At 38.2% G+C, this 25,182-nt stretch overlaps 4 protein-coding genes across 8 annotated transcripts; all 4 read left to right on the top strand.

Moving 5' to 3' along the window:
- The first annotated feature begins 1,085 nt into the window (after window positions 1-1,085).
- On the top strand, window positions 1,086-3,729 carry LOC127174992 (interferon alpha-inducible protein 27-like protein 2A). Its single transcript, XM_051125765.1, has 4 exons — window positions 1,086-1,249; window positions 1,343-1,378; window positions 1,972-2,133; window positions 3,213-3,729. The coding sequence occupies exons 1-4, from the start codon at window positions 1,240-1,242 to the stop codon at window positions 3,320-3,322; spliced, it is 318 nt and encodes a 105-aa protein (XP_050981722.1). The 5' UTR covers window positions 1,086-1,239; the 3' UTR covers window positions 3,323-3,729.
- Window positions 3,730-5,951: 2,222 nt separating this feature from the next.
- On the top strand, window positions 5,952-8,828 carry LOC127174991 (interferon alpha-inducible protein 27-like protein 2A). 3 transcript variants are annotated; one of them, XM_051125761.1, is made up of 4 exons: window positions 6,026-6,185; window positions 7,966-8,001; window positions 8,086-8,247; window positions 8,318-8,828. In XM_051125761.1, exons 1-4 carry the CDS (start codon window positions 6,176-6,178, stop codon window positions 8,440-8,442), a joined length of 333 nt encoding a protein of 110 aa, XP_050981718.1. In that variant the 5' UTR covers window positions 6,026-6,175; the 3' UTR covers window positions 8,443-8,828. The 3 variants fall into 3 exon arrangements, with proteins under 3 accessions (XP_050981721.1, XP_050981718.1, XP_050981719.1); XM_051125762.1 differs by having other exon boundaries at window positions 6,028-6,185; window positions 8,336-8,828; XM_051125764.1 differs by lacking the exon at window positions 7,966-8,001 and having other exon boundaries at window positions 5,952-6,185.
- Window positions 8,829-12,733: 3,905 nt separating this feature from the next.
- Window positions 12,734-14,366, top strand: LOC127175520 (interferon alpha-inducible protein 27-like protein 2A). Of its 2 annotated transcripts, XM_051126637.1 has the most exons (4): window positions 12,735-12,942; window positions 13,025-13,057; window positions 13,879-14,040; window positions 14,131-14,366. In XM_051126637.1, exons 1-4 carry the CDS (start codon window positions 12,933-12,935, stop codon window positions 14,226-14,228), a joined length of 303 nt encoding a protein of 100 aa, XP_050982594.1. In that variant the 5' UTR covers window positions 12,735-12,932; the 3' UTR covers window positions 14,229-14,366. The 2 variants fall into 2 exon arrangements, with proteins under 2 accessions (XP_050982595.1, XP_050982594.1); XM_051126638.1 differs by lacking the exon at window positions 13,025-13,057 and having other exon boundaries at window positions 12,734-12,942.
- A 5,394-nt stretch (window positions 14,367-19,760) lies between these two features.
- LOC127175519 (interferon alpha-inducible protein 27-like protein 2A) lies at window positions 19,761-24,518 on the top strand. 2 transcript variants are annotated; one of them, XM_051126635.1, is made up of 6 exons: window positions 19,761-19,833; window positions 20,129-20,224; window positions 20,312-20,341; window positions 22,789-22,881; window positions 23,353-23,466; window positions 23,585-24,518. In XM_051126635.1, the coding sequence occupies exons 2-6, from the start codon at window positions 20,215-20,217 to the stop codon at window positions 23,659-23,661; spliced, it is 324 nt and encodes a 107-aa protein (XP_050982592.1). In that variant the 5' UTR covers window positions 19,761-19,833; window positions 20,129-20,214; the 3' UTR covers window positions 23,662-24,518. The 2 variants fall into 2 exon arrangements, with proteins under 2 accessions (XP_050982592.1, XP_050982591.1); XM_051126634.1 differs by having other exon boundaries at window positions 22,720-22,881; window positions 23,585-24,437.
- Window positions 24,519-25,182: the final 664 nt, after the last annotated feature.

Here is a 25,182-nt window from a genome sequence, read left to right as displayed (position 1 = left end):
ATAATAAAGGCAGTACGTGGAAATGAAAGATAAGCAAACAAACATTTGTTTGTTTAAAGAAAGAAAGAAATGCCTGAATTTATTTTTTAAGTGATATTAGTAATTACTAATTATTTAAATAGTGACATATTTCCCCAATTTTTATTTATATTCATGCATAATTTAATATTATCTATAATTTATTTAAAATATAAATCTTTTGTAACATTATAAACTACAGTTTAAAAGTATGTGGTCAGTAAATTTTTATTCTTTCTTTTTTTTAATAGAAATGTGTTCAATTGATTTAAAAAAAAAATTTAGAAAAGATTATTATTTTGAATAAATGTTGTTCTTTTTAACTTTGTTTTCATCAGAGAATCCTAAAAACAAAAACAAACAAACAAAAAAGAATCACAGGTTCCAAAAAAAAAAAATTAAGCAGCACAACTGTTTTCAACATTAATAAGATAAGTAATAAAGCAGCATGTTAGAATGATTTCTGAAGGATCATGTGACACCGTAGACTGGAGTAGTGGCTGATGAAAATTCAGCTTTGCATCACAGGAATAAATTATATTTTAATATATATTAAAGTAAAAAAACGATAATTTTAAACTGTAATACAACAAGCAAATACAGCCTTAATAAGAGAATTCTTTAAAAAAAATAAAATAAAATATTACAAATCTTACTGATCACAAACTTTTGTGTATGTTGGCATGTGTATGTTGTGATGATTTCCATTCTACTTATGTATTTGCGCATTGTTGCTGGAGTAACAAATAAATGGCGTTGTCACGTGGTGCTTGTTACTTTTCTCAGCGCTTCTCCGGATAGACCAGTCACGGTCGGCTGTGATTACTAAATAAACCATTATTGTAAGTAACTTTCTGCTTCGTATTTCTGTTTTTGTAGTTTGATAGAAAATAATGGAAATAAGAAATGTAAAAGATAAGTTCGTGAACATCTTTCTCTAAAAAAACGCCCTCAGATTTTAATGCATTTCAATGGAAAATTCAGGTTTCTGATCAGCCAAGCGCCCTCACGAGGAGTACAGCTGCTGTTGCACTAAACACTTATTATTTATTTAAATATTAGCAGTTGCCAGTGGTGCGGTTTCGGATTCCCAGGGAGCAGACGCAGCGTGCGTGTCAGTTTCGTTTTGTACGTCACAGGGGTGTGGAGTCTTTAGTACAAAAACCAAGTCCTGTGTATGAAAGCACTGTCACCGGGCAGTTCTCGCAGTTCTTCGAAAGCATGCCGCCTTGTAAGTACCATATTTTTATAAACGGCACAAAGCTCTGTGCTTCGTCGTTTTTTGTGCTTCGTCGTATTTACAATCTTTATATTTCAATTTCAGCTCTAACCACCGCTGTTGGGATTACAGTTGGGGCTGGTAAGTAGAAACACCAGCAAACAGAAGAGTTTAAATGTTTTTAGCAGGTTTAAAGGAATAGTTCATCCTGAAGTGAAAATTTGCTGAAAATGATATTTGGAGAAATTTAAGCGTCCTAAGCAGTTTTAAGTCAGAATAAATGTTAAAACAAAAAGTAATCCATTAAGTTGATTTTAACTTCAGACACTTGCTTATCACTAAAATACAAGTCCTCTATCTATAATTTTGCTTCCGTCAGTGAAAAAGTTGGCTCTGAATCAGGAGAGAAATATGCACCGATTAATAGATTGTTAATAGTGTTAATAGATTGACTGGAGTCATGTGGATTGTTGTAAAGTTTTAATCAGCTGTTTGGACTCTGACAACACCCATTCACTGCAAGTGATGTAATGCTAAATTTTTCCAAATCTGTTCTGATGAGGAAAAACTCATCCAGCTCTTGGATGGCCAGAGGGTGAGTACATTTTCAGAAGATTGTTATATTTGGGTGAACTATTCCATTAAGGCTGAAATGCTTGCTACTAATGTAATCATTTAAATGACAATTTTCACAGAAATGCTTTAAACTATTTATTCATTTTCATGTTGATTAGGTGGTTTCGTACTTTTGGCACCGGTTGCGCTCAGCATGGCTGGTTTTACTGGTGCCGGTATCGCAGCAGGTTCTACGGCAGCTGGCATGATGTCATCAGCAGCCATTGCTAATAGTGGCGGTGTGGCTGCAGGAAGTTTGGTCGCTGTCCTCCAGTCTGCAGGTATTTACTAATTCTTTATCAGGAGTATGAATGTCTTAAAGGGGTCATCAGATGCTAAGTTCACTTTTTCATGTTGTTTGAACATTAATGTGTGCTGGCAGTGTATGTACAAATCTACCTCATAATGGGAAAAAATCCATGCAGTGGTTTTTAATTAATTTGTAAAAATAATATCCCCTTTTTCAAATTGAGCCGTTCTCAGATGGCCTGTCGTTGTCGCATCACAACGACAGAGGTCACTCTCACAATAGTTGATTGACATGAATGTCTTACCTCAGATCAGTTGTAACAGTCCAACCTCCATGTTTTGATGCCAGAGCAGGAATGTAAGTTAGACAAGAATTGAGTGATTGAGGTGTTGTGTTGCTGGATGTAATAATGAACGTAGTGGTCGTCAATTACTCCCGACATCTGAGCTGCTGAAGATGCAGTAGATTACGTTTGTTTGTGAAAGGAACGCACCTCCCGATTTACATAAATGCATCTTTGTTCGCGCGAATCATTTGTGATCCAGCTTCACCTACAGCAGAAGTGAGTATAAGGGTTTTTTATGAATCTTTGCGATCGCCTTTCCTAATAATGTGCTAGTTAGCAAGTTTAGCGGCTAAATGCGGCTAAAGTAAACAGGCTCGTCACTCCACAGAGGGAAGAGAGGGCGGGGCGAGCAGAGCTCATTAACATTTAAAGCAGCCTCGACCAGAATGGGATGATTTTTTTCAGAGCTGATTTTGGCAAGGTAAAAAGGGTGTTGTTTTACACAACATTTGAGAATTTTTAACCGAAGTATATTATAGACTTTTCAATAAGACCCTAAAGAATCATATCAACTTGTGGAAAATGGGCATCCGATGACCCCTTTAATACAAGCAAAACAATCAAACAGATTCATTAATAAGCCTTATAACTTACAGGTGTAACTGAATTTTCAAGAAGCTTTAGTACCTGATTAATGTACATGGAACGCTTTGTATTTAAAGTTACATTTATGACATCACAGGGCTGGGTCATTGTTCTGTGTGTCATTCTGGTTCAGTTATTGTTGTTATTAAGGTTTTTTTGTGTTCTGAACTTTTTTTCAGGTGCTGCTGGTTTGTCTGCAACAGCAACAGCTGGTGTGGCATCTGTGGGTGGTGCTACAGGAGCTCTAGTAGGTGGAGCTGTTGATTGGTTGAGGAAGATGAGGAAATGAGAAATGTACTGGAGTCCAAAGAGCTTCTGTTTATTAGCAGCAGCCTCTGTGTGGTTGAAGTAATTGTCTGTAGCTTGATTTTAAACATTTCATTACATTTTAAAAATTAGAATGTAAGACCCGAAACATTGCAGATATCCAAAAATCTGTTATTTTTGGCACTTCTGTAATCAAAATTAAAATGTGGTCTAATCATAGAGGATGGTATGTGTGTTTAAATTTATGCTCTGAAAGCACTTTTACACTGTTTACCTCCTGTTCAGAATTATTAATATTCACTGTCGTGTTTTTCAGAAATTGTGAAAATGTAGCTACTTTAAAACAAATGTGGTAAATTTATGTTGCTAATAATGTGACCAGTTTGAATTCCTAAAGTATTATTCATTAAATTCTATAACTAAAATCTATACCTTTTTGCATGCTTTTACATATTTATTTTTACAATTAATTTGCTGACACTTTATAATCCACAGTGACTTACAAATGTGATTAATAATAGAAAAAATAAAGTTTCAATACAAAGTTTTGAAGGTGACCAGAATGGTATAGTAGAAGCAAGTAGTATCTTTAAAAATAAAGGTTCTTTATTGGTGTCTGTGGTTCCAATGCACAAAAGGATCTTTATAGCAGAAAAAGGTTTCTGAAGACATAAAGACAATGAAAATAATGGCTTTTTAGAACTTAAATTAAAAAGTTATTTAAAAGGTTCTCAAAATCAGTTATTTTACAACTTTGCTGCTAAAACCCCCCTCAGGAACCTTATTTTTAAGACTGCACTCTTAAAAAAATGGATTTTCCCAGTGATGCCTTATAGAACCATTTTTGAAAAAGGTTTTAAGAACCATTTTACTCTATAAAGAACCTTTTATGCGATTGAAATGTTTCAGGGCTATGAGCTTCTGTATAAGCTTCTTCAAGGAACCAAAACAATAAATAAATAATTAAGATTAATGATAAATGAAAAACAGTTTTTTTTAAGTAAGTGTGAAAGAGTCTAGAATTAATGTTTAAAATGTGTTAAACACATTATTGTCTTTGTCTTTTGTCATATATGGGGTTGTATTTTATTTAGTATTTACACTGCAAAATGGTGTAAAATAAGCTAATGGCATGTTTAAAATCGTGACTAATATTTAAAAAGAAGAAAGCGTATTATTTATATTACACTGAATATATATTAAGGGCAATTCATACAATACATTTAAACTGAGCTACTTTAAGACCATCTCCGAAATTTCACGACTCTGCTGACAGATGTCTCGTCCATTATATTATATTATATTATATTATATTATATTAAAATTAGTGTAGTATTTAAGGTTAAATAGAGAAAAGTGTTTTAAATTAGGCAAATTAGAGTCATTTAGTGGTTGGCAAAAAAAAATAAATAATAATAATCATTTTCATTTGTAATGCCATTGTTTACCCACCAGGTACTTGTATGGCTTTTTACTAAATGTACATATACATCTAGAATATTGCAGGTCATACTAGCTTACTTATTTTTAAGTTTTTCATTTGAATAAATATTTAGAAATGATTAAACACTATATTTTTAAATGTGAAATTGAAAAAGTTAATAATTTACATCCTTTTGATACTTGTATAAGTACACACAATGAATGCAAGCAAATACTGAATTTAAAATGGTGCTAAAAAGGCATTCAGCTGCACTTTTATCCCTTTATATGAACAGTATATACATACAAATAGACATGCAATCGAGATCGCCCCCCTCCAAACAAAACAAAACAAAACAAACAAAAAAATCTCACTCCAAGCTGAACTTAAAAGTTGGCAACCCTGCTATACCTACACTGTAAAAAATAAAAAACACAATTTGTTGAGTCAGCTTGAAATAATTTGTTACCCTGCTGCCTTCAAATTTTAAGTTCAGTCAACTAAAATGAGTTTATTCAACTTGAAATGTTAAGTTGTACTAAGTAACAACTTAGTATATGTGTTTGCTAAACTTAACAGATGGGTAAGTAACCCAGCTGCCTTAAAATTTTAAGTTGATTCAATTCAAATATCTAAGTTGTCACTTAGTATAATTTAACATTTCAAGTTGAATAAACTTTTTTGGAGTTAACTGAACTTTTAAGGCAGCCAGGTTACAAATTATTTTATTTTATTTTATTTTTTATTATTATTATTTTATTTTTCTTGCATGTTATTGCTCTTTTGTTGATTTTGATTGCTTCCATTGTCCTCTTTTGTAAGTCGCTTTGGATAAAAGCGTCTGCTAAATGTCTAAATGTAAATGTAAAAATGTAGGAATTTAATAACTTATACAAAAGCTTTATTTTCAAGTGTTCTTGGGTGTCAGTGTTTTGGCTACATAAAAACTTGCTGGTTGCTTCAGTCCAATCAAAAAGGAATATATACTGACAAAGACAATACAATAGATGTGTGTGATTCTGCTACATTCTGGTTAACTCATCAGCTGACTGCCTCAGCTCAGGAGGCATTACCATAACAAACACTTGTTACAGTGTGGTCAGCCTTTAGCATATCTAGGTCATGTGACAGCCACCATTAAGATGATAAGGAATGCTAAAATATTTCCATAGTTGATATTTATTAAACATGTTCAAGAAGACATAGACAATCACCTCTATTTCCACACAACAGCAGTTTGTTAGGATGCTAGTGCAGAAATATTTCCATTCAGATCTGCTTTTCCGTTTTGCGATCCTAGTTATTTCTAGGATGTTGGTGTCACTGACTCCATGTGATTTCCGGCTCTGGTTAAGTTTCGGTTTTGTTACGTCATTACTTCTTGTGAAGCATATATTACAGCGGTACAAATTCTTTTGTGTGAAAACACCGTTCTGTACGATCTTTTAAATCATGAAACGCAGTAAGTAGCGCAAACGTTTGCTTCTGGTAAGATATAGATATGGGCTAGCGTGAGGTAAAATGCTAAATCAGTGCTATCTGCGGTTTCAACTCCACCGGAGTCCGGTGTTTCAACAACATAAATATTCGATCAGATATGAATTAGGGGTTGTATTTTGTTTAGTATTTACACTGCAAAATGGTGTAAAATAAGCTAATGGCATGTTTAAAATCGTGACTAATATTTAAAAAGAAGAAAACATATTATTTACATTACACTGAATACCTTATACAGGCTTTCTTCCCCTATTTTACTGATAAATTGGCTAAAAGTAGCAAATAGCCTTATACGGTGGCCGAGAAGTGCAAAACAAATCACAATTCTGAAAAAAATAAAATTACAAACGCCAACGCAAATCTAAAAAATAAAATAACAATTCAGAAAAAAACAACAGCAATTTCGAAAACAGGCTTTTGGTAAAGGCAGTCAGAAGAGAACTGTGCCAAATTTACCGTTAGTCCCAAAGCCGCTGTATTAAAAATACCCTCGCATATTTTAAGGAGATCATTTAGTACTAAATACTATTTGTCCAATAATTATGGTCCATGACTTAGGGGAAAAAAAAAAATATATATATATATATATATATATATATATATATATATATCTTATATTAAAATTAGTGTAGTATTTAAGGTTAAATAGAGAAAAGGGTTTTAAATTCCAATGCAAAGAGGCAAATTAGAGTCATTTAGTGGTCGGCAAAAAAACAAAAACAAAATCATTTTCATTTGAAAAGCTGTGGTTTACCCACTAGGTACTTGTATGGCTCTCTACACTATATATAAATGTATCTAGAATATTGCAGATCATACTAACTTACTTATTTTTAAGCTTTTCATTTGAATAAATATTTAGAAATGATTAAACACTATATTTTTAAATGTGAAAAAGTTAATAACACATACTTGCATCCTTTTTTAATGATACTTGTATGAGTACACACAATGAATGCAAGCAAATACTGAATTTAAACCAAGTTTAAAATGGTGCTAAAAAAGGCATTCAGCTGCACTTTTATCCCCTTATATGTACAGTATATACATATAAATAGACATGCAATCGAGATCGCCCCCCTCCAAACAAAAAAACAAAACAAAAAAATCTCACTCCAAGCTGAACTTAAAAGCTGGCAACCCTATACCTACCTTTTCCGGTTTATCTGATTTGTTGTTGTGTTTTCTAACTTGTTGTAATGTTTTCGGAATTGTTATTTTGTTTTTTAGATTTGCGTTCGCAATTTGTTATTTTGTTTTCAGAATTGCGATTTGCACTTCTCGGCCACCGTAATATCCTAATGTGTCTTTCTTATTTAAATGCAATATTTGTTAGCCAGAAACCAATGAACAATTAAAAAAAGAATTCCAAAAATATTTTGGGTTTGTATCCACCTTATTTTTCCAGTAAGGGCGGGCGTGACCATTTGTAATTTTTATGTGTCTGGCTTCCGGTCTCATCTGCATCCAGCTATTTTTAGCTGTACAAACCATCTTGTTTTGCTGCTTGATATTGCAAATTGGTGTGTCTTACCATATTATATTAATGTTTTATCTTAATTGACACACTCATTTGTAGTGCAGACAGTTTTAGCGTTTACTGCAAGTTGTTATTCTTCTCGTTATTTCACTATAGGCTAATGAACTGGAAGTCTCGGCCATAGACTTACTTTCGCGTTGAAAGGTGGATAGAGTTTGTTACAAATAAATTCTGCAGTGTTTTAATCAGTTTTATCAATTTTCAGAACTGTTCACCATAATCGGGGTCGCAGCTGGGGCAGGTAAAGGTGTTCCGAGGATTATTTTCTTTAAATGAAAGCAAATCAGTTGTACATAAGAGAATTATTTGTGTTTATCTCCATTAGTTGGTACGGTTGCGTTGGCCCCGGTGGCGCTTACCATGGCTGGATTCACCTCCGCTGGTATAGCAGGAGGTTCTCTGGCTGCCAGCATGATGTCATCAGCAGCCATCGCCAACGGTGGAGGTGTGGCTGCGGGAAGTTTGGTCGCTGTCCTTCAATCTGCAGGTATATTTTATTAAAAGTTTAAGCGCCTATGTCCTTTTTTTTTAAGGAATAGTTCACCCAAACATAAAAGATTGTTCTTCCTGGCCAGGTGCTGCTGGGCTGTCTGCAGGTGCAACAGCAGCCGTGGCAGCTGTGGGTGGAGCAGCAGGAGCTGTTGTAGGCGGAGTGGCAGATTTTTTTCTCTCATTCCGATAGTCCACCTTCATCCGACGATGAAGACGATGGATCTGAAGAAGGGGATGAGACAGAGATGAGTTTGCCGGAGACCAAAGAGCTTATGCCAAAATAAGGACCACTGTTATAGCAAAGTGATCCTGTGATTGAAGATCATTTTTTTTATTAAACAATTAAAACATGTTGTGTTGTGCAAGATTGCAGAGTATTGCCTTTCAGTATAAATGCAAGAAATTGTAATACAAATTAATTGTGTCCTTGAATTTCATACTTAGATCTTTACAGTAGAATTTGGTTTTGTCTTATATTTAAAGTTGGCTTTACCAATTCCGTTACTTTCCTGTTTAATGCTTTTAAGCTGCTTTGAAACAATCTCTAATTAATAAAGCACTACAAAATGAAGGTGACTTCTGAAGGTGAATATCTGTCATTTGTTGAGTATTTCTGTGCGGATACAGTTTGTGGCTATTTACTACCTGCCACTTTCTCGCCTGCAATACTACAATCTGATCAGCAGTTGTCGCTCTCGTCGCATTTCTATTAACTAAGTCATTTTCTCTCTCTCAGTGTTGTTATTCTTAATTTTTTTTATTTTATTTTTTTATTTTATAAGTGCTTTATTCAACAATTGCACAATTTACAGGAATGTTAATCTCCATTATAAAAATAACAAAATGTGCATTTTCCAACATTGCAGGTGTTTTAACATAAACACTCACATAAAGACTCACATCATCACATTTTGCCAGGGGAAGTACGAATTTACAAAAAGATATCAAAGTGTTTACAAACATTCACAGTTTTTGTTGCCTTTTGATTAAGGGAATGCTTAATCGAGTTGATATATTGCTTGACCTCATTGTTAAAAGCAAAAAAAGATGTTTTTGAATGCGCAAACTTACATTTATGAATGTAATATTTTGCCAACAGAATAATGAGATTAATAATGAAAGTTTCATTAGGCATAGTTTTAGTTCTGTTGAGGTCATAAAGGCCAAAAAGAACATCCTTCCAAAATAACTTGAAATCTTTCTCAATTTTTTCAGCAATAAAAAAATACAAATGTCAGACCAGAAGCTTTGGACAAAGGGGCAGTGCCAAAACAAATGGGTAACTGTTTCAACATTCACAGAACAAAAAGTACACATTACATCAATATCTTTTTTAAATTTTTTAACAATATGATCATTAGACGGGTAAAACTTATGAATTATTTTAAATGATATTTCTCTAATTTTGTTGGTCAGCAGGTATCGGCTGGGTAAGAGCCAGACCTTCTTCCAGTCAATGTTTTGCACAAATTTATTCCAGTATGGAACCACATATGGGACTGTGATAATATCTGTTTTGAACAAGGATCTAATTAGTTTATTGTTCTTTCCATTGTTACAGGGAAAACAAATCTTACCAACAGAAGTGTCAGTCAGTGATAACAAGGTTAGTTGTTGTGTGTCCAATCTTGGTTGAGCTCTAAATAACATGCAGACACCAGAAGAAATTGCTCCAAAGACTTTGGCATAATCTCCAGGAGACACAGGAATTTTGTATTCTTCTAGAAACTCACTATAAGAGTAAAGACAACCATCCCTGTTAAATAACTGGTCAACAAAAATAATGTTATTATTAAACCAGTAATCAATAAATAAAGATTTGTGTTTAAACAGTATGTCTTTGTTGTTCCATATATAATATTTGTTGGGCGAAAAGTTATGCTTAAAAAAATAGAGACCATGAAAGGAAGGCCTGGTGGTGAAAGGATGACATTTTTATCGGGACTTTATCAATATTGTAATTACAGGATAAGAAAAAGCTCAACCCACCCAGTTTTGACAGAATATGACAGGGTATGACATTCCAAATAGAATTAGGGTTTTTAAAGAAATGTTTTAACCAATTTACTTTAAAAGTATTATTAAGAGTACAGAAATCAATAAAATTTAATCCACCCTTTTCATAGTCATTTGTTAGAACAGATTTCTTCACATGATGAGTTCTATTTTTCCATAAGAAGTTAAAGAGTAGCTTGTCAATCTCAGTAATATGTTTTTTGGTCACATACAGAGATAGAGCTGGATATGTCAACCGTGATAAACCTTCTGCCTTAGACAGTAGGGTTCTGCCTCTGAGGGAGAGATCCCGTAACAGCCATTGGTTCAGCTTTTTTTTAGTTCTTTGAATAATAGGGTTGAAGTTCAATGAAGCCCTCTTTTGTTGGTCCTTGGTAATTGTGATACCTAAGTGAACAAGTTCATTTTTGATTGGAATACTACAAATGGAAGATTTCATGCAGTCCTTAATGGACATGATTTCACACTTATTGATATTCAGCCTTAAGCCAGAGGCCATGGAAAATTTTTCTATAGTATTTATTGCAACAGAGACTTGATTTTCATCTCTAAGAAAGAGAGTGGTATCGTCCGCCAGTTGAGATATAATAAGCTCTCTACCTAATATATTGATGCCGTTTATTTCACTTGATTTAATATGATCAGACAAAAGCTGGGCTACCAATAGAAAGAGGTAAGGCGAAGCCGGGCACCCTTGTCGGATGCCTCTAGAGACACTGAACCTGGGAGACATACCACCTGTTAGTCTAATTGAGCTATTACTATTGTTATATAGACTTTTAATAGCTGAGGAAAAAAAAAACACCAAAACCGAATTTTTTAAGAGACTGTAAAATGAATGGATGTTCAACGGTGTCAAATGCTTTGTAGAAATCTACAAACAGCATGAGCCCACCCTCCTCTACCATTTCTGGGTAATCTAAAATATCTAAAATGAGCCTAATGTTATTTCCTATATGCCTTTTGTTCATGAAGCCTGATTGTGTTTCATCTATGATGGAGTCCAAAACAGACCGTAATCTTCTAGCCAATAAGAGAGCTAAAATTTTATAATCGTTGTTAAGTAAACAAATTGGGCGCCAATTATCTAAAAATAATTTGTCCTTGTTTGGTTTAGGAATTAGGACTGTTATTCCTTGGGTCAGAGAAGTGGGGAGGCATTCATTTTCAATGGATTCTATAAAGACTTTTAATAAAAAAGGGGACAATTCAGCGATAAAAGATTTATAAAATTCGGAGGATAGCCCATCGCACCCAGGCGATTGTTGTTATTCTTAATTGTCTAACCCTTTCAGACCCTGCGTCCATTGAAATGGACATCACATGATTTTTTGTTTAAACCAATAAAATGTTATGTTTTTAAAATATGAGCAATGCCTGGTCACTGATTGGTCCCTGATCAACCAATTACAATGAAGATCTTACTCCTAACTTATTCTGATTGAGCTACAGATATCACAAAAGAGAGACATGATAACCAACTAGACAGGAAGAGGAGGAACCTCATATTTTACCTTTTATATGCAGAATTATGTTAATGGTAGACTCATCAACTTGCACCGGTTGTAAAATTAAGACTAGAAAAAAATTATATGTAAAGTTATTTTGAAGATCTGTCAGAGTTGCAGAACACAGGATTTTTTTTTAATTTACTGTCCATCGCAATGGACATCAGGTCTTAGCAGGAACCTCATGAATTAGTTGTATAACAGATTGAGAAATTTGTGCAAGCATTTCAAAGCTAATCAAGAAGTACAAATTCAAGTGTCAATGTTTTATGAACACTGATGTTAATTAATGCAATTAATATTAATATGATTTCATTTATGTCTTCAGAGTGACTATAATCTGTAGGTCAATTTTTCATTGGTTTTATTGAGAAACAGCCATAGTGGATGTGAGATCAGTGAATACACAGCAACACTCACACCCCCTCCACACACACCGATGCCTTGATGCTATAATGCACACAATCATATATTTATCAAAACAATCAGCAAGTACACATAAACCCATACATATACACACAAAGACATTTATACATATACTCAGATTCACCCACTTCAACCAAAAAACAAGTTTTTTGAGACTTCATATCATCTTACCTTTTTTTCCACATTCTTATGGCATTGTTCATTCTTACGATATGTATTCTGTTCAAAATCTTAAACACTAGTTCAACTATAGTGCACAAACTCTACTTATTATGTATGGTTAAAATATGCGGATTTTTTTTTTATTCAGTCCTGGCGTCCATTGTAGTGGACATGAGAAAAATCTAATAAAAATGATTTTGCACAAATTTTTTTTTTTTTTAGACTCATTTATATGTTGGAGAAGAGCAAATATCAAGAGGACTTTTTTTTTTTTTTGTCCGGTGAAAAAAATTCAGGTCTGAAGGTGCTAATGCATGTTTTGTCCTTGTTGAACTACATAAACCGGTCGGTATAGGTTAAGCCGTAAGCAAACTGATGAATTAGAACAATAGGATCGATCTGTCCTCTTCCAATGTTTGTCTAAAGTTCCTCTCTGGTTGGTTTCGGTTTCCTTTGTTGAGAAGCATCCTCCCACTGAGCTATTAAGAAGAACGACCCGTGCCACAAACTGTACGAGGGCTTCGAGCATATCAGAATATCCAGTCTGTGTGCTTTAGCAGGATCCAAGATGGATCCCCGTAAGTATCTTCTAATATAAATGTATAATCTTAAATGTTGTTTTTCAACAATTGACAAATGTTTTTCCCATTTATCCTCTAGTTACGCTTTTTGCATGTGGTGGTGCAGCAGCAGGTAAAAAAATATAGAAACGTACTACTTTAGTTAATTTTGTAAATATTAAAAAAAAACTTAACACGAATGTTCCACTTGTTAATATTAGTTAAGCCTAAATAGTTAAACTAACAAAGAAAAATACTAACTTAATGTTACTGTCAGTTTTTAATAATACATGAGTAAAATCGAAAGTTGTGTTTGTTAATGTTATTTAATGAACAGTTGTATTTTATATGCAACATTAATAAAAAAATAATAAACGCTGTAACAAATGCATTGCTCATTGCAGTGTTGAGGATTACAATATTGTGTTACTACATAAAAAAGTTATTTAAAAAATTGATTTACTTTGTATGGAAAGTAATGCATTGCACTACTTTTGCATTACTTTTTCTCGCCTGGTCTTATTTTTGGCAACTGTAAAGGCCCTTTCACACTAAAAATGAAATTAATAAGCCTTAGAGGCAAAGGAAGTGCCTCTGGTCTGCTTCTTACTCCCAATTTTTCTGAACACGGGGACAGGAGAGCTGTCAGTGAATAAATAGGAAAACAAAGTAATGCGTTACCTATTTAAAAAAGTATTTCTTGTAAATTTAAGAGTAAAGCAGTACTTTACTAAATACTTGAAAAAAGTAATCTGATACTTGACTCACGTTACTTGTAATGTGTTACCCCCAACACTGGTTCATTGTTAGTAAATGAAAGTTAATGCATTGATGCATAATTGGAGCAATGTGTTACCAAAATGTTTTAGTAGAATATATAAAGATTTAATGGAATTTGATCCACCTGAACTAACTGCTACTAGTTATTTAAATATACTGTGATTGCACCAACAGTCGCAACAGTCGTTGCAGCTCCTGCTGTTTTAACAGCGGCCGGTTTCACTGCGGGTGGAATTGCTGCAGGTTCTTATGCCGCCTCTATGATGTCAGCTGCCGCTGTGGCTAACGGAGGAGGGGTTGCAGCTGGATCTGTGGTTGCAACTCTTCAAGGCTTAGGTGAGTCAGATATCTGGCATTAAAATCCTCTGTAACCAGTTTAACAATAAAACTCCTTTATGCCCTTACAACTGTGATACTTCTCATCAGGTGCTGCTGGAATCCCTGCAGCAGGTCAAGTCATCGTGGGTGCTGTGGGAGCTGCTGTGGGTGCCATTGCCAGCATGGCTGGCAACTGTACTTTGTAACAATTTCTGCCACATTAATGCATTTATCAAATATCTTTTGCTATTTATCCACTGTAATCTAACTGATCAGCTTCACATTGGAATATCTCTATCAGCAGTTTAGTGTGTGAAAGGTAAGGGTGCTCCTTATACCAATAAAACGAAAACAACAAAAAACAAATAGTCTCATTCAGTCCTTTCTTTAGTTATCGTAAACTAATTTTGTGTAATTCACCATAATTCACTGCACACTTTGCATACTTCAACTGTCAGATTTCCACATTGGAAATTTGTTGTGTATTTCTGTCAGTATGTGGCAGTTTTCTTTCATCTTCTCTATTACAATTCACCCATCTGACCAGAAAGCAGGTTATGTGACATACTTAGGTTTATGGATAAACAAATACCTTAGCTTTCATTTCCAAAACACTGACATAAACATGACTCCCTCCTTTAATCAGAAATGAGCTACAGTGATGATATTCATACTGCACATGCACAATTAGCAATTTCAAATGTTTGTAATAAATTAATCACGTTGAATACAAATTCAGTCAAATTAAAAAAAATTTATTAGTCTACATGACGCCCATCATGTTTATCTGGAAGCTGTTGTGATGAATTGGTGTGTTTCGTTTTCTGAAAAGGAAACACCCAGACCTTTAAATTCTAACCCTCATAAGCAGAAAATTCCAATCCTCATAAGCAGAAAGAAAAAAAAAAAGAAAGAAAAACTTTTCAAGATAATTTTGTTTATGATCAGTGTTTTTGCCATACTGTCTAAACTGTGTGATGGTTTGAAAAAATCGTATAATTTTAACATTTCTATGCATTCGCTTCGGATGTGTGCTCTCAGAAAACCTTTTAGCAGAAGTTTAAACTGATATGGCTTCAAAACACATGATTTCAGTGGGATAGACATGATAATCAAAACCAAGTATCTGAGGTATGAGCTGTGAAGTCACAGCCTTGTTCTAGAAAAGGGGGTGGGGAGCAGAAAACTCATTGGCATTTAAAGGGACATGTATGAAAACAGTGTTTTCTGCTTCCACTCAAATTAGACATTTTCAAAATGATATTAAAAATTATCTGTGGGGTGTTTTGAGCAGAAACTTCATTCACACATTCTGAGGACACCTGAGACTTATATTACATCTTGTAAAAAGGTTGCAACGTTTAATAAATAGGGGAAGTTGTCCATAACCGTTCTGTTATGTAGTTAGGGTTTTGTTATATGGCTTTGTCTATTTAAGCGTAAATAGTAGCGTAAAAAAGAGTACAAACAGTCCGGTCGGCAACGAGAAAAACAAGAATACAAGGGGAACGCTCAGGATTGATAGGTTAAACTAGTCAAAACTTCGCGAGGGAAAGCCCGCGGGAGAGTTCTATAAATGGCCGGAAGTGCTCCCGCGACCCGGAACCGGAAGCGTGCATCCCAGGTACGGGGCTGATGGGTAGTGTAGTGTTAGAATTCGAGAGATGGTTCCCGCTGGCGGCAGATGGAGGGAGCCACAGAGACCGCATTGGTTACAGAGCCCCCCGCGAGCGACTCCTGGCGCGAGGAGGTGCCCGACGCCGGGGTCTGCCCCTTCCGCGGGGCGCTGGTCGATCTGGGTGATTGGAGTGAAAGTCTGTGGTGAGGGAGGGGTCTAGGATGTCTCCGGAGACGACCCAAGATCTTTCTTCAGGGCCGAAGCCCTCCCAGTCGACCAAGTATTCGATCTGACCTCTCCGGCGTCAGGAGTCCAGGATGGTGTTTACTCGATACACCTCCTCGCCGTCGATGAGGATGGGGGGAGGTCCCTGCGGAGCGGTCTCGTCTAGGTCCTCCTCTCCTTCTGGTGGGCCAGCGGGCTTGAGCAAGGAAACATGAAACGTTGGTGAGATACGGTATTCAGGTGGAAGTTCAAGACGAAATGATACAGGAGTTATTTGTTTGACTACTTTGAATGGACCCACGTACCTGGGACTAAGTTTCTTGCTGGGTAGGCAGAGTCGGAGGTCCCGGGTCGAGAGCCAGACCCATTGTTCAGGTTCGTAGGGGTGACCTGGCCGGCGTCGGCGGTTGGCTTGTAACTGGGTGTGACGAATGGCCCCCCAAAGATGGACGTGGGCTTGGTTCCAGGTCTCCTCACTGCTTTGGAACCAGGAATTGACTGCTGGTAGTTCGGAGGGTTCTCCTGACCACGGGAACAATGGTGGCTGAAATCCAAGGATGCACTGGAAAGGGGTGAGATTAGTGGCGGGTTTGCGTAGGGAGTTCTGGGCGTACTCTGCCCAGAACAAAAAACGGCTCCAGTCCTCCTGACGGTCTTGACAATAGGAACGGAGGAAGCGAGTCAACTCCTGGTTCAGCCTCTCAGCCTGGCCATTGGCCTGGGGGTGGTATCCTGAGGTTAGGCTAATGTTGACTCCCAGGAGACGGAAGAAGCTAGCCCAGAGTCGTGAGGTGAACTGGGGCCCACGGTCGGAAATGATGTCCTCAGGAAGTCCATAGAGTCTGAAGACCCAGTTGCAAAGCAATTCAGCTGTCTCCATGGCCGTGGGAAGCTTGGGGAGTGGAATGAAGCGACATCCTTTAGAGAACCGGTCCACAACAGAAAGAATGGTGGTGTGCCCGTTGGAGGGTGGTAGATCCGTGACGAAGTCCAGGGCGATATGGGACCAAGGGCGTTGCGGCACGGGCAGGGGCTGAAGTAGACCGGCAGGCAAACGGCGCGGTACCTTGGACATGTTGCAGATGGCGCACCTCCGAACGAAGTCGATGGTATCCGGTCGCATGGTGGGCCACCAGAACTTGTTGCTGAGCAGGTGATGGGTGGCCTCGATGCCTGGGTGCCCTGAGCTGGGAACAGAATGCACTTCTGAGAGCTGCTGTCGTAGGTTGGGGGGAACGTAGGTGAGATCGGCTGGGCAGTTGGCAGGAGGAGGATCCAGGACCTGAGCCTTGGTGATCTCAGTCATGACGTCCCAGGCTACGGGAGCGACGATAATGGAAGTAGGCAGAATAGGTTCCGACGAGATGGCTGCCTGACCGGGTTCATGGATGCGAGAGAGGGCGTCAGCCTTGGTATTTTGCGAGCCCGGGCGGTAGGTAACAAGGAAATCAAAGCGGGTGAAGAACAGTGCCCATCTTGCCTGGCGGTGGTTGAGCATCTTGGTGGACCGTAAGTATTCCAAATTCTTATGATCGGTGAGCACAGTGAACGGATGTTTGGAACCCTTGAGCCAATGTCGCCACTCCTCCAAAGCTAGTTTTATGGCCAGTAGTTCACGGTTACCCACGTCATAATTTCTCTCAGCAGGGTTCAGCTTGTGGGAGAAGTAGGCGCAGGGGAACATCTTGGGAGGATCGCCGTGATGTTGAGAGAGAACGGCCCCTACGCCGGTACTAGAAGCGTCTACTTCCACAATGAAGGGTTTATCTGGGTCTGGGTGATGGAGGATGGGTGCTGAGCTGAACCGACGACAGAGGTCGCTGAAGGCCTGAAGGGCAGGTTGAGTCCAACTGAGGCAGGTGATCCCCTTCTTGATCATGGCCGTAAGCGGAGCTGCTACAGTACTGAAGTGCCTAATGAAGCGCCGGTAGAAGTTAGCGAAGCCGAGGAAACGTTGAAGTTCCTTCAGTGTGGCAGGGCGCGGCCAGTTCAAGACGGCGTTAACTTTCTTTTCGTCCATGGCAACTCCCTCTGAGCTGATGATGTAACCGAGGAAGGAGACCTTGTCGCGGTGAAACTCACATTTCTCCTCTTTCGCGTAGAGCTGGTGGGCGATGAGGCGTTGTAGGACCGATCTGACGTGCTGGATGTGATCCGTGAGTGTGCTGGAGTAGATTAGGATATCATCGATATAAACGATCACCCAGCGATTCAGCATATCCCGGAAGGTCTCATTAATGAAAGCCTGGAAGTAGGAAGGACTATTGGCCAGTCCGAAGGGCATCACCCGGTACTCATAGTGTCCAGAGGTGGTCGAGAAGGCCGTCTTCCACTCGTCTCCTGCGCGGATTCGGATGAGATTGTAGGCTGAGCGTAGGTCTAGTTTGGTGAAGATTTTGGCACTGCGCAGCTGTTCCAAGGCTGACAGGACGAGCGGGAGTGGGTAACGATACTTGATGGTCACCTCATTGAGTCCACGATAGTCAATGCAGGGTCGTAAACCCCCGTCCTTTTTTTTCACGAAGAAAAAACCTGCTGAGGCCGGCGAGGTGGAGGGAGAGATGAAGCCTTTAGCCAGTTCCTCCTGAATGTACGTGTTCATCGCCTCGGATTCAGCTTGTGACAACGGGAAGATGCGACCCCGGGGAGGGGTAGCTCCTGGGACGAGGTCAATGGCGCAGTCACCTGGGCGATGTGGAGGTAGCTGGGTGGCTTTGGTGCGACTGAAGGCCTCAAGCAGATCCTGATACATGGTAGGTACTGTACTTCGCGGAGCGGGGGTGCTGGATGCCTCCTGCAGTGTGGTTCTGGGTTGGTGACAACATTGATGACAGTGCGGAGACCAACGGGTGACTGTGCGGTTGGCCCAGGCGATGGATGGTTCATGTAGGTTGAGCCAGGGGTAACCTAGTATGACGGGTGACTGTGGTGATGAGATGATGAAGAATCGGACGGTCTCCTGGTGTGCCGGTTCAATCAGTAGGGTGAGGTCCTGAGTGGTTTGCTGAACTTTCCCGGTACCTAGTGGTCGCCCGTCGAGGGCGGCCACTGTGACAAGGGGAGAACAGGAGAGAGTGGGCAAACGATTAGCGGCAACGAAATCTGCATCGATGAAATTTCCCGCAGCACCAGAGTCGATTAAGGCAGAGGTCTTAATGAAAGTATCTTCATATCCAATGGTTACAGGTAATTGACAACAGTTAGTGAGAGATCTATGAACACTCACCGAGGTGGACGGGCGTGGCGGTCGGGTCGGACATGTGGCTCTGATGTGGCCTGCCTGGCCGCAGTACAGGCATAGATTGCCACGGAGTCTCCTCTCCCTCTCCTCCAAAGTTAGCTTCGTGGCTCCTAGCTGCATCGGTTCCGGAGAAGCCTCAGAGCTGGGCGCGGCCAGCGGTACGGCGGTGGAAAGGAGTCCAGGCTTACGAGCTCTCATGAGATTATCCACCCGGATGGAGAGGTTGATATATTGCTCCAGGCTAGAATTCGGGAGATGGTTCCCGCTGGCGGCAGATGGAGGGAGCCACAGAGACCGCATTGGTTACACTTTGTCTGTTTAAGCATAAATTGTTGCAACATTTGACTTTGTCTATTCAAGTATAAACTGTACATATATTGTTATATATGAAGACTCAAGATGCAAAAAAGGCCTACCCCTAGCCACGGGGAAAAAAGTCACTAAATTGGACAAAAATGCCCCTGCAAAACAAATTAAATCTAAATTAAAATTAGAAAGTGTCGATTGCGGCATTATGCGATTTGCTCATGTTGCACAGTAATTATTTCTAGGCATTTTACAGTGTTGCGCATTATAACTGATTACACACAATTCTGTTGAGCTTAGAAATGCAATAACCAATCAGAAGCGTTCATATGAGTCATCGCTGAAACTCATCAGTTTAGTTGAGTGCGAGCAACTCTTGAATTCTCTCATCATAAACAACAAAGGCAGATGTACGCACAATGTAAGTGATTCATTTCACAGTGTAGACGGCTTCAGTGATTATAACGATATTATTATTAGTATTTTTTTTGAGTGTGCTTAAACTCGAGGTTGATCAAAGTTAGTAATAATGTCGCTTTCTGTATATAATTTATTCGCTGTTTGAATAACTGTGGAAATTTCGAATGTTTGTATTCAATTAATCACGTTGAATACAAATTCAATCCTATTAAACATATTTTATTAGTCTACATGACGTCCATCATGTTTATCTGGAAACTGTTGTGATGAATTGGTGTGTTTCGTTTTCTGAAAAGGAAACACCCAGACCTTTAAATTCCAACCCTCATAAGCAGAAAGCTCACAAAGCATCCCAGCTGAAAGCATTTTCACAGTCTGGCAGATGGACCCGTGTAAGTAGACAGCTACCTGTAGCCTAAATATTGCAGAATCTTTAATATTTATTAATCAAAGTTTAACATGGTTTGTTTTCTTCTAAGGTACAATGATCGCAGCTGGTGCAGGAGCAGGTAAACAAAACGTTAAATGTCTTTTCACTAGAGAAGACATGATTTTCAAGTTTTGCTGATGTACATTTTATTAAAATATAAGCCTCTTTTCCACCGTCGAGCCGAACGGTTCTAAAAACAGTAAGAAACGCTTTTAGTTATGTTTCCACTTGAGCTCGGTTCGGTACAAGATTAGAAACCGTTCTCGGTCAAGAATTCTCAGCACGGTTAACTAACCAATTGAACGATGTCGCCAATTGGGAATGATCAATTGTGTTTTGTCTGGCAACTGTAGTTTTTTTTTTTTTTTTTTTTTTTTTTTTTTTTTTTTTTTTTTGAGCGAAATAAACAGAAATATTTGACCATTCACCAAAACGATCGCTGTTTACATTCATACCTTATGTAATTACTTGCGTGACTCCTCGAGTTCTATTATCAGCCAGCTCCACCTGGAAAGCAGTGAGCAGGGCTTGCTTGGAAAACGAAACCATAACTGTGCGGCCTAGGCCGGATCGGTACAGTGTGAATCAGTAAACTACGAGAAGCCACCGGTTTGCCCCAACAGTGGAAAAGCGGTTTAAGCTTCAATGTAATGAACTGTTGCAACACAAATGTTAACACAGGCTAAGTGTTTTATGTGCTTTTAAACATTTAGGGAAGAGTGGGGTAAGATGGGCCATTTTTTTACTTATATGATCGTCAAGATAAGGTAAACTGAGGCAGAAGTACTATGAAAGTATCTAAAGCAATTTCAGGATGCTTCTTATCATTTTAAATTATCAGAATTCTAAATTCTAAAATTCAGGGTTCTAAAATGATGGCTTATTGTTCCTGTGGATCAATTTGCCCCAGGTTAGGGGTAAGTTGACCCAAGTCAGTGGGTAGGATCAAATATCTGGGTGAAAACTGACCATCTGACTGATTCAAACCCATGTGAAGTTTTTAAAATAATTTACCTCGTTTAAAAACTAACATAGTAATCAAATTTCATTTTACAGTCATATTTCTTTTCTTGAAGCTAACTTAAAATAAAACCAAATGAAGTTTAATTTTCAATCTTTGTTTGGATTTCTGAAACAATATGTTGAACACAGTTTTAACCTTCCCAAAAACATACTAAACAGAGACTTTGCTGAGTAAAATTAAATAAAAACTGAATTAGAATGAAAGAATAAATGTCACTGAAACTAATAAACATTTAAGTCAAACGATTCTTGGCATGGTAGCTGTTCTGCCGTGTCAAACAGACCATTAGGGACTACAGGTAAAAAGATATATTTGATTATAATGTGATGAAAAGCATCTTCTGGTTCTCAGAGAAGGATTTGGTGCACTTGTACACTGTCCCCATCAAATAAACTACAAATAATACGTATATGTGATAAACTAAACCAGTTGCATAATATCACATTAAAATACCAGTTTATTCTTCACAGATTTAACTTAACTTCAGTGCATTATTGTAACGGAGGGAGTGAGACGAGAGGCGAGCGGATCCATCTGCGAGCTTTTATTAATGGGACGAGGCAAAGACATGGTCGTACAGGCAGGGTCAAAACAACAACAAACAGGAATATCAAAGGCAAGACGTAGGGATTAATCCGAGAAACGAGAAATAGTCCAATGGGCAGGCGGCGAGACAGTCAAAACGGGGAAGCCAGGCGAGAATACAAAACACAGGAACTAGGAACTAGGAACTAGGAACTCACGACAACAATACCAATCACAATACTCCGTGCTTGCATGGGAAAAGACCGGGGCTTTATAGTGCCGCTGATTGGTCACATGTGTTGACGCAATCAGCGTGATGGGAGATGTAGTCCGGGGTGTAGAGCAACAGTCTGTGTGTGATAAGGTGAGAGTGACATCTGGCGGTGAGCGGACCGCGGAACACCGACCAGATTCGTAACAATTATGGTGGGGTAAGTTAAAGTCTTGGCCCCACAGCATTTGGCTCACTTTGTCCTATATCAGGCATTTTTGAGGAAACAAATAACTAGCTAGCTTACCAATTTTGGCTAATATTTAGCTAAATAATTAGCATGGTTTTATATGTTGCTAAATCACCTATACTATATGCATCATAAATATTTTTAAACCTGAATAAATTTGCTTTGATGTCACAGCCATTAGGTCTGTTATGCTAAAATGTTACTTTGATGAGTCAAAAACAGTTTTTAAAATAAATAGGTGCCTTCCACTCCTCCCACGCGTTTCTGCTTTTCACAGTCTGGCAGAAATGATGTGATTCCAAAATACATGGTCACATGACAGTAAAAGTGAACAGTTGCCAAGATACAGGGCGTGGGTCAACTTACCCACTGGCTCAACTTACCCCACTTTCCCCTATCCAACTGAACCAGTAAGGTTTTACAAATATGCCATGTTTACACCAATAGTCGCAGCAGTTGTTGCAGCTCCTGCTGTTCTAGCTGCGACCGGATTCACAGCAGGTGGAATTGCTGCAGGTTCTATTGCTTCCGGTTTGATGTCCACTGCTGCTGTGGCTAACGGAGGAGGGATCGCAGCTGGATCCGTGGTGGCAGCTCTTCAAGCCGTTGGTGAGCCAATATCTAAAAACCTCTGCTGTCTTTGGCCTAGGATGAATTCAGATAAACTGGGCTGTTTAAGCGGTGGGTTTAGTATTTAATTAAAGTGACACTGTTTCTTTAAGTAGTATAGGTTGATGAAAAGACATTGGTGATTGTGGCCACACCTTCTTATCTTAAAAGGTGGTAAGCCCTTAGATTTTTATTTCTCACTTATAAGGTTACTTACTAAATGTAATCCAAGACCTAAAGATAATCTTGGAGATAAAATAAATATGTCTTTGACTTTTTTTTTATTTATACATAATGCTGCATACAGTTGTAATGAATTGTGCACATTAGACATCAGGTACATCATGAAAATCCACCCTATACTGAATTAATCAGGATCTTTGAATTTAAGTGACAGCATCCATCTACAAATTCTAGTGGAAGTCTCATTTTGAATGACTAATTTTGTAAAAATTTCATTCATTTTATTAGGTGCTGCTGGAATCCCTGTTGCAGCTCAGACTGTTATAGGTGCCGTAGGTGGCACTGTGGGTGCAGCTGTGGGTGCAGCTGTGGGACCATTGATATGCACTGCAGGAGCCGCAGGTGAATCCATTATTCTCTTTTGAGAATTTAATTGGATTTTGTTTTTATTATTTTTTTAAATATAATTAATGTTTAATGTTTGTTTTCAAAAATAAGTCCTGTTATGCTTTGTCAATAGGTGCTGGCGCAGGCGGGGGCATTGTGGGAACTGCCGTGAGCTCAGTTGCCAGGTTAATTGGCAACTGCACTGCATAACTAGTTCACAAATGGAAAGTTTTCTAGTTATAGTCAGTCACAGCATTTAACTGATCTACAACCATAAAAATAAGCACTCCTAAACTGATTTAATATAATAATGATAATAATATTTCTCTTCTGCTTTTGCTGTACAAATCTAGCTTTCTAATTTGAAGTTCACATTGTACTACACACATTTTTTGCACTTATGATAATTGCTTGAGACGTTTACATAAAAGCATCTGCTAAATAAGTAAATGTAATTATAACACAATTGTCTTAGCCTAAATTATGAATGTGAACTTTGAAAAATCTGTAACATTAAACTGTTTAAATTAAGCTGTTTTGAACTTAAATTATATAATAAATCCATGATGACACAGTATGTCTTGTATTTTCTAAAAGCAGTACATCACAAATTACAAAACAGGATGACTGGGCAGACAAAGAAGACTCTAGACAGTTACTTGCAATACGACAGGACCGGACAATAAACACGACAGGACTAGACTTCACTTGACACGACTAAACTTATCTTGCAACAGGTAGAGGGTCTCAGAGAGACGGCGTTCAGACATATAGAGTAATAATCTGGCAGTAAAGCCCAGAAACAAACAGGTAGAAATAGCGAGGGTAATCAGGGCATAGTGGGGATCAGGTGCCGTAGCAATCAGCGCGAACCCAGATTGCGATAGCCGACAGCTGGGGGAGAGAGAGGGAGGGAGAGATGACATAGAAAGAAGAGGCTAGATGACGAGAGTCAAACCCGGCTCGTAACAGTAGACAGCTTCAGTGATTATAACGATATTATTATTAGTATTTTTTTTTTTTTTTTGAGTGTGCTTAAACTCGAGGTTGATCAAAGTTAGTAATAATGTCGCTTTCTGTATATAACTTATTCGCTGTTTGAATAACTGTGGAAATTTCTAATGTTTGTATTAAATTAATCACGTTGAATACAAATTCAATCCTATTAAACATATTTTATTAGTCTACATGACGTCCATCATGTTTATCTGGAAACTGTTGTGATGAATTGGTGTGTTTCGTTTTCTGAAAAGGAAACACCCAGACCTTTAAATTCCAACCCTCATAAGCAGAAAGCTCACCCCACTGAGCAAGTGACGTCTGTGGACATACAAAACATGTTGATATCGCGTCCGCCCGTCCAGGCCATGATCTGAACGTCCATTGACAGCCAGAATAAGTCGATTAATGACACTGAGAAACGATGTCTCATCAGGCCACAATCTAAACGTCCACTGACAGCCAGTACTAGTTGAGAAAAGACGTTCATATTGACTATAATCTAAACGTCCACTGACATCTAGATTTAGTCGATTTATGACGTGAATAAAGATGTCCAATCTGGCCACAATCTAAACGTCCACTGACTACCAGATTTAGTTGAGAAAAGACGTTCATCCTGGCTATAATCTGTACGTCCTTTGACATCCAGAATTATTCGACAAATTACGTGAATAAAGATGTCCAATTTGGCCACAATCTAAACGTCCGTAAACATCCAGATTTAGTCAA

This window comes from Labeo rohita, chromosome 13 (assembly GCF_022985175.1).
Source record: "Labeo rohita strain BAU-BD-2019 chromosome 13, IGBB_LRoh.1.0, whole genome shotgun sequence".
Classification (NCBI taxonomy): domain Eukaryota; kingdom Metazoa; phylum Chordata; class Actinopteri; order Cypriniformes; family Cyprinidae; genus Labeo; species Labeo rohita.
This window is presented reverse-complemented; position numbering and strand designations above follow the sequence as displayed.

Excerpts from the sequence above, each read along its gene's own strand:
- LOC127174992 (XM_051125765.1), top strand. Across the intron at positions 1,379-1,971 it reads TGGGATTACAGTTGGGGCTG|GTGGTTTCGTACTTTTGGCA; the intron begins GTAAGTAGAAAC and ends CATGTTGATTAG. Across the intron at positions 2,134-3,212 it reads CGCTGTCCTCCAGTCTGCAG|GTGCTGCTGGTTTGTCTGCA; the intron begins GTATTTACTAAT and ends ACTTTTTTTCAG.
- LOC127174991 (XM_051125761.1), top strand. Across the intron at positions 8,002-8,085 it reads CGGGGTCGCAGCTGGGGCAG|TTGGTACGGTTGCGTTGGCC; the intron begins GTAAAGGTGTTC and ends TATCTCCATTAG. Across the intron at positions 8,248-8,317 it reads CGCTGTCCTTCAATCTGCAG|ATTGTTCTTCCTGGCCAGGT; the intron begins GTATATTTTATT and ends CAAACATAAAAG.
- LOC127175520 (XM_051126637.1), top strand. Across the intron at positions 13,058-13,878 it reads ATGTGGTGGTGCAGCAGCAG|TCGCAACAGTCGTTGCAGCT; the intron begins GTAAAAAAATAT and ends TTGCACCAACAG. Across the intron at positions 14,041-14,130 it reads TGCAACTCTTCAAGGCTTAG|GTGCTGCTGGAATCCCTGCA; the intron begins GTGAGTCAGATA and ends ACTTCTCATCAG.
- LOC127175519 (XM_051126634.1), top strand. Across the intron at positions 20,342-22,719 it reads CGCAGCTGGTGCAGGAGCAG|TCGCAGCAGTTGTTGCAGCT; the intron begins GTAAACAAAACG and ends TTACACCAATAG. Across the intron at positions 22,882-23,352 it reads GGCAGCTCTTCAAGCCGTTG|GTGCTGCTGGAATCCCTGTT; the intron begins GTGAGCCAATAT and ends TCATTTTATTAG.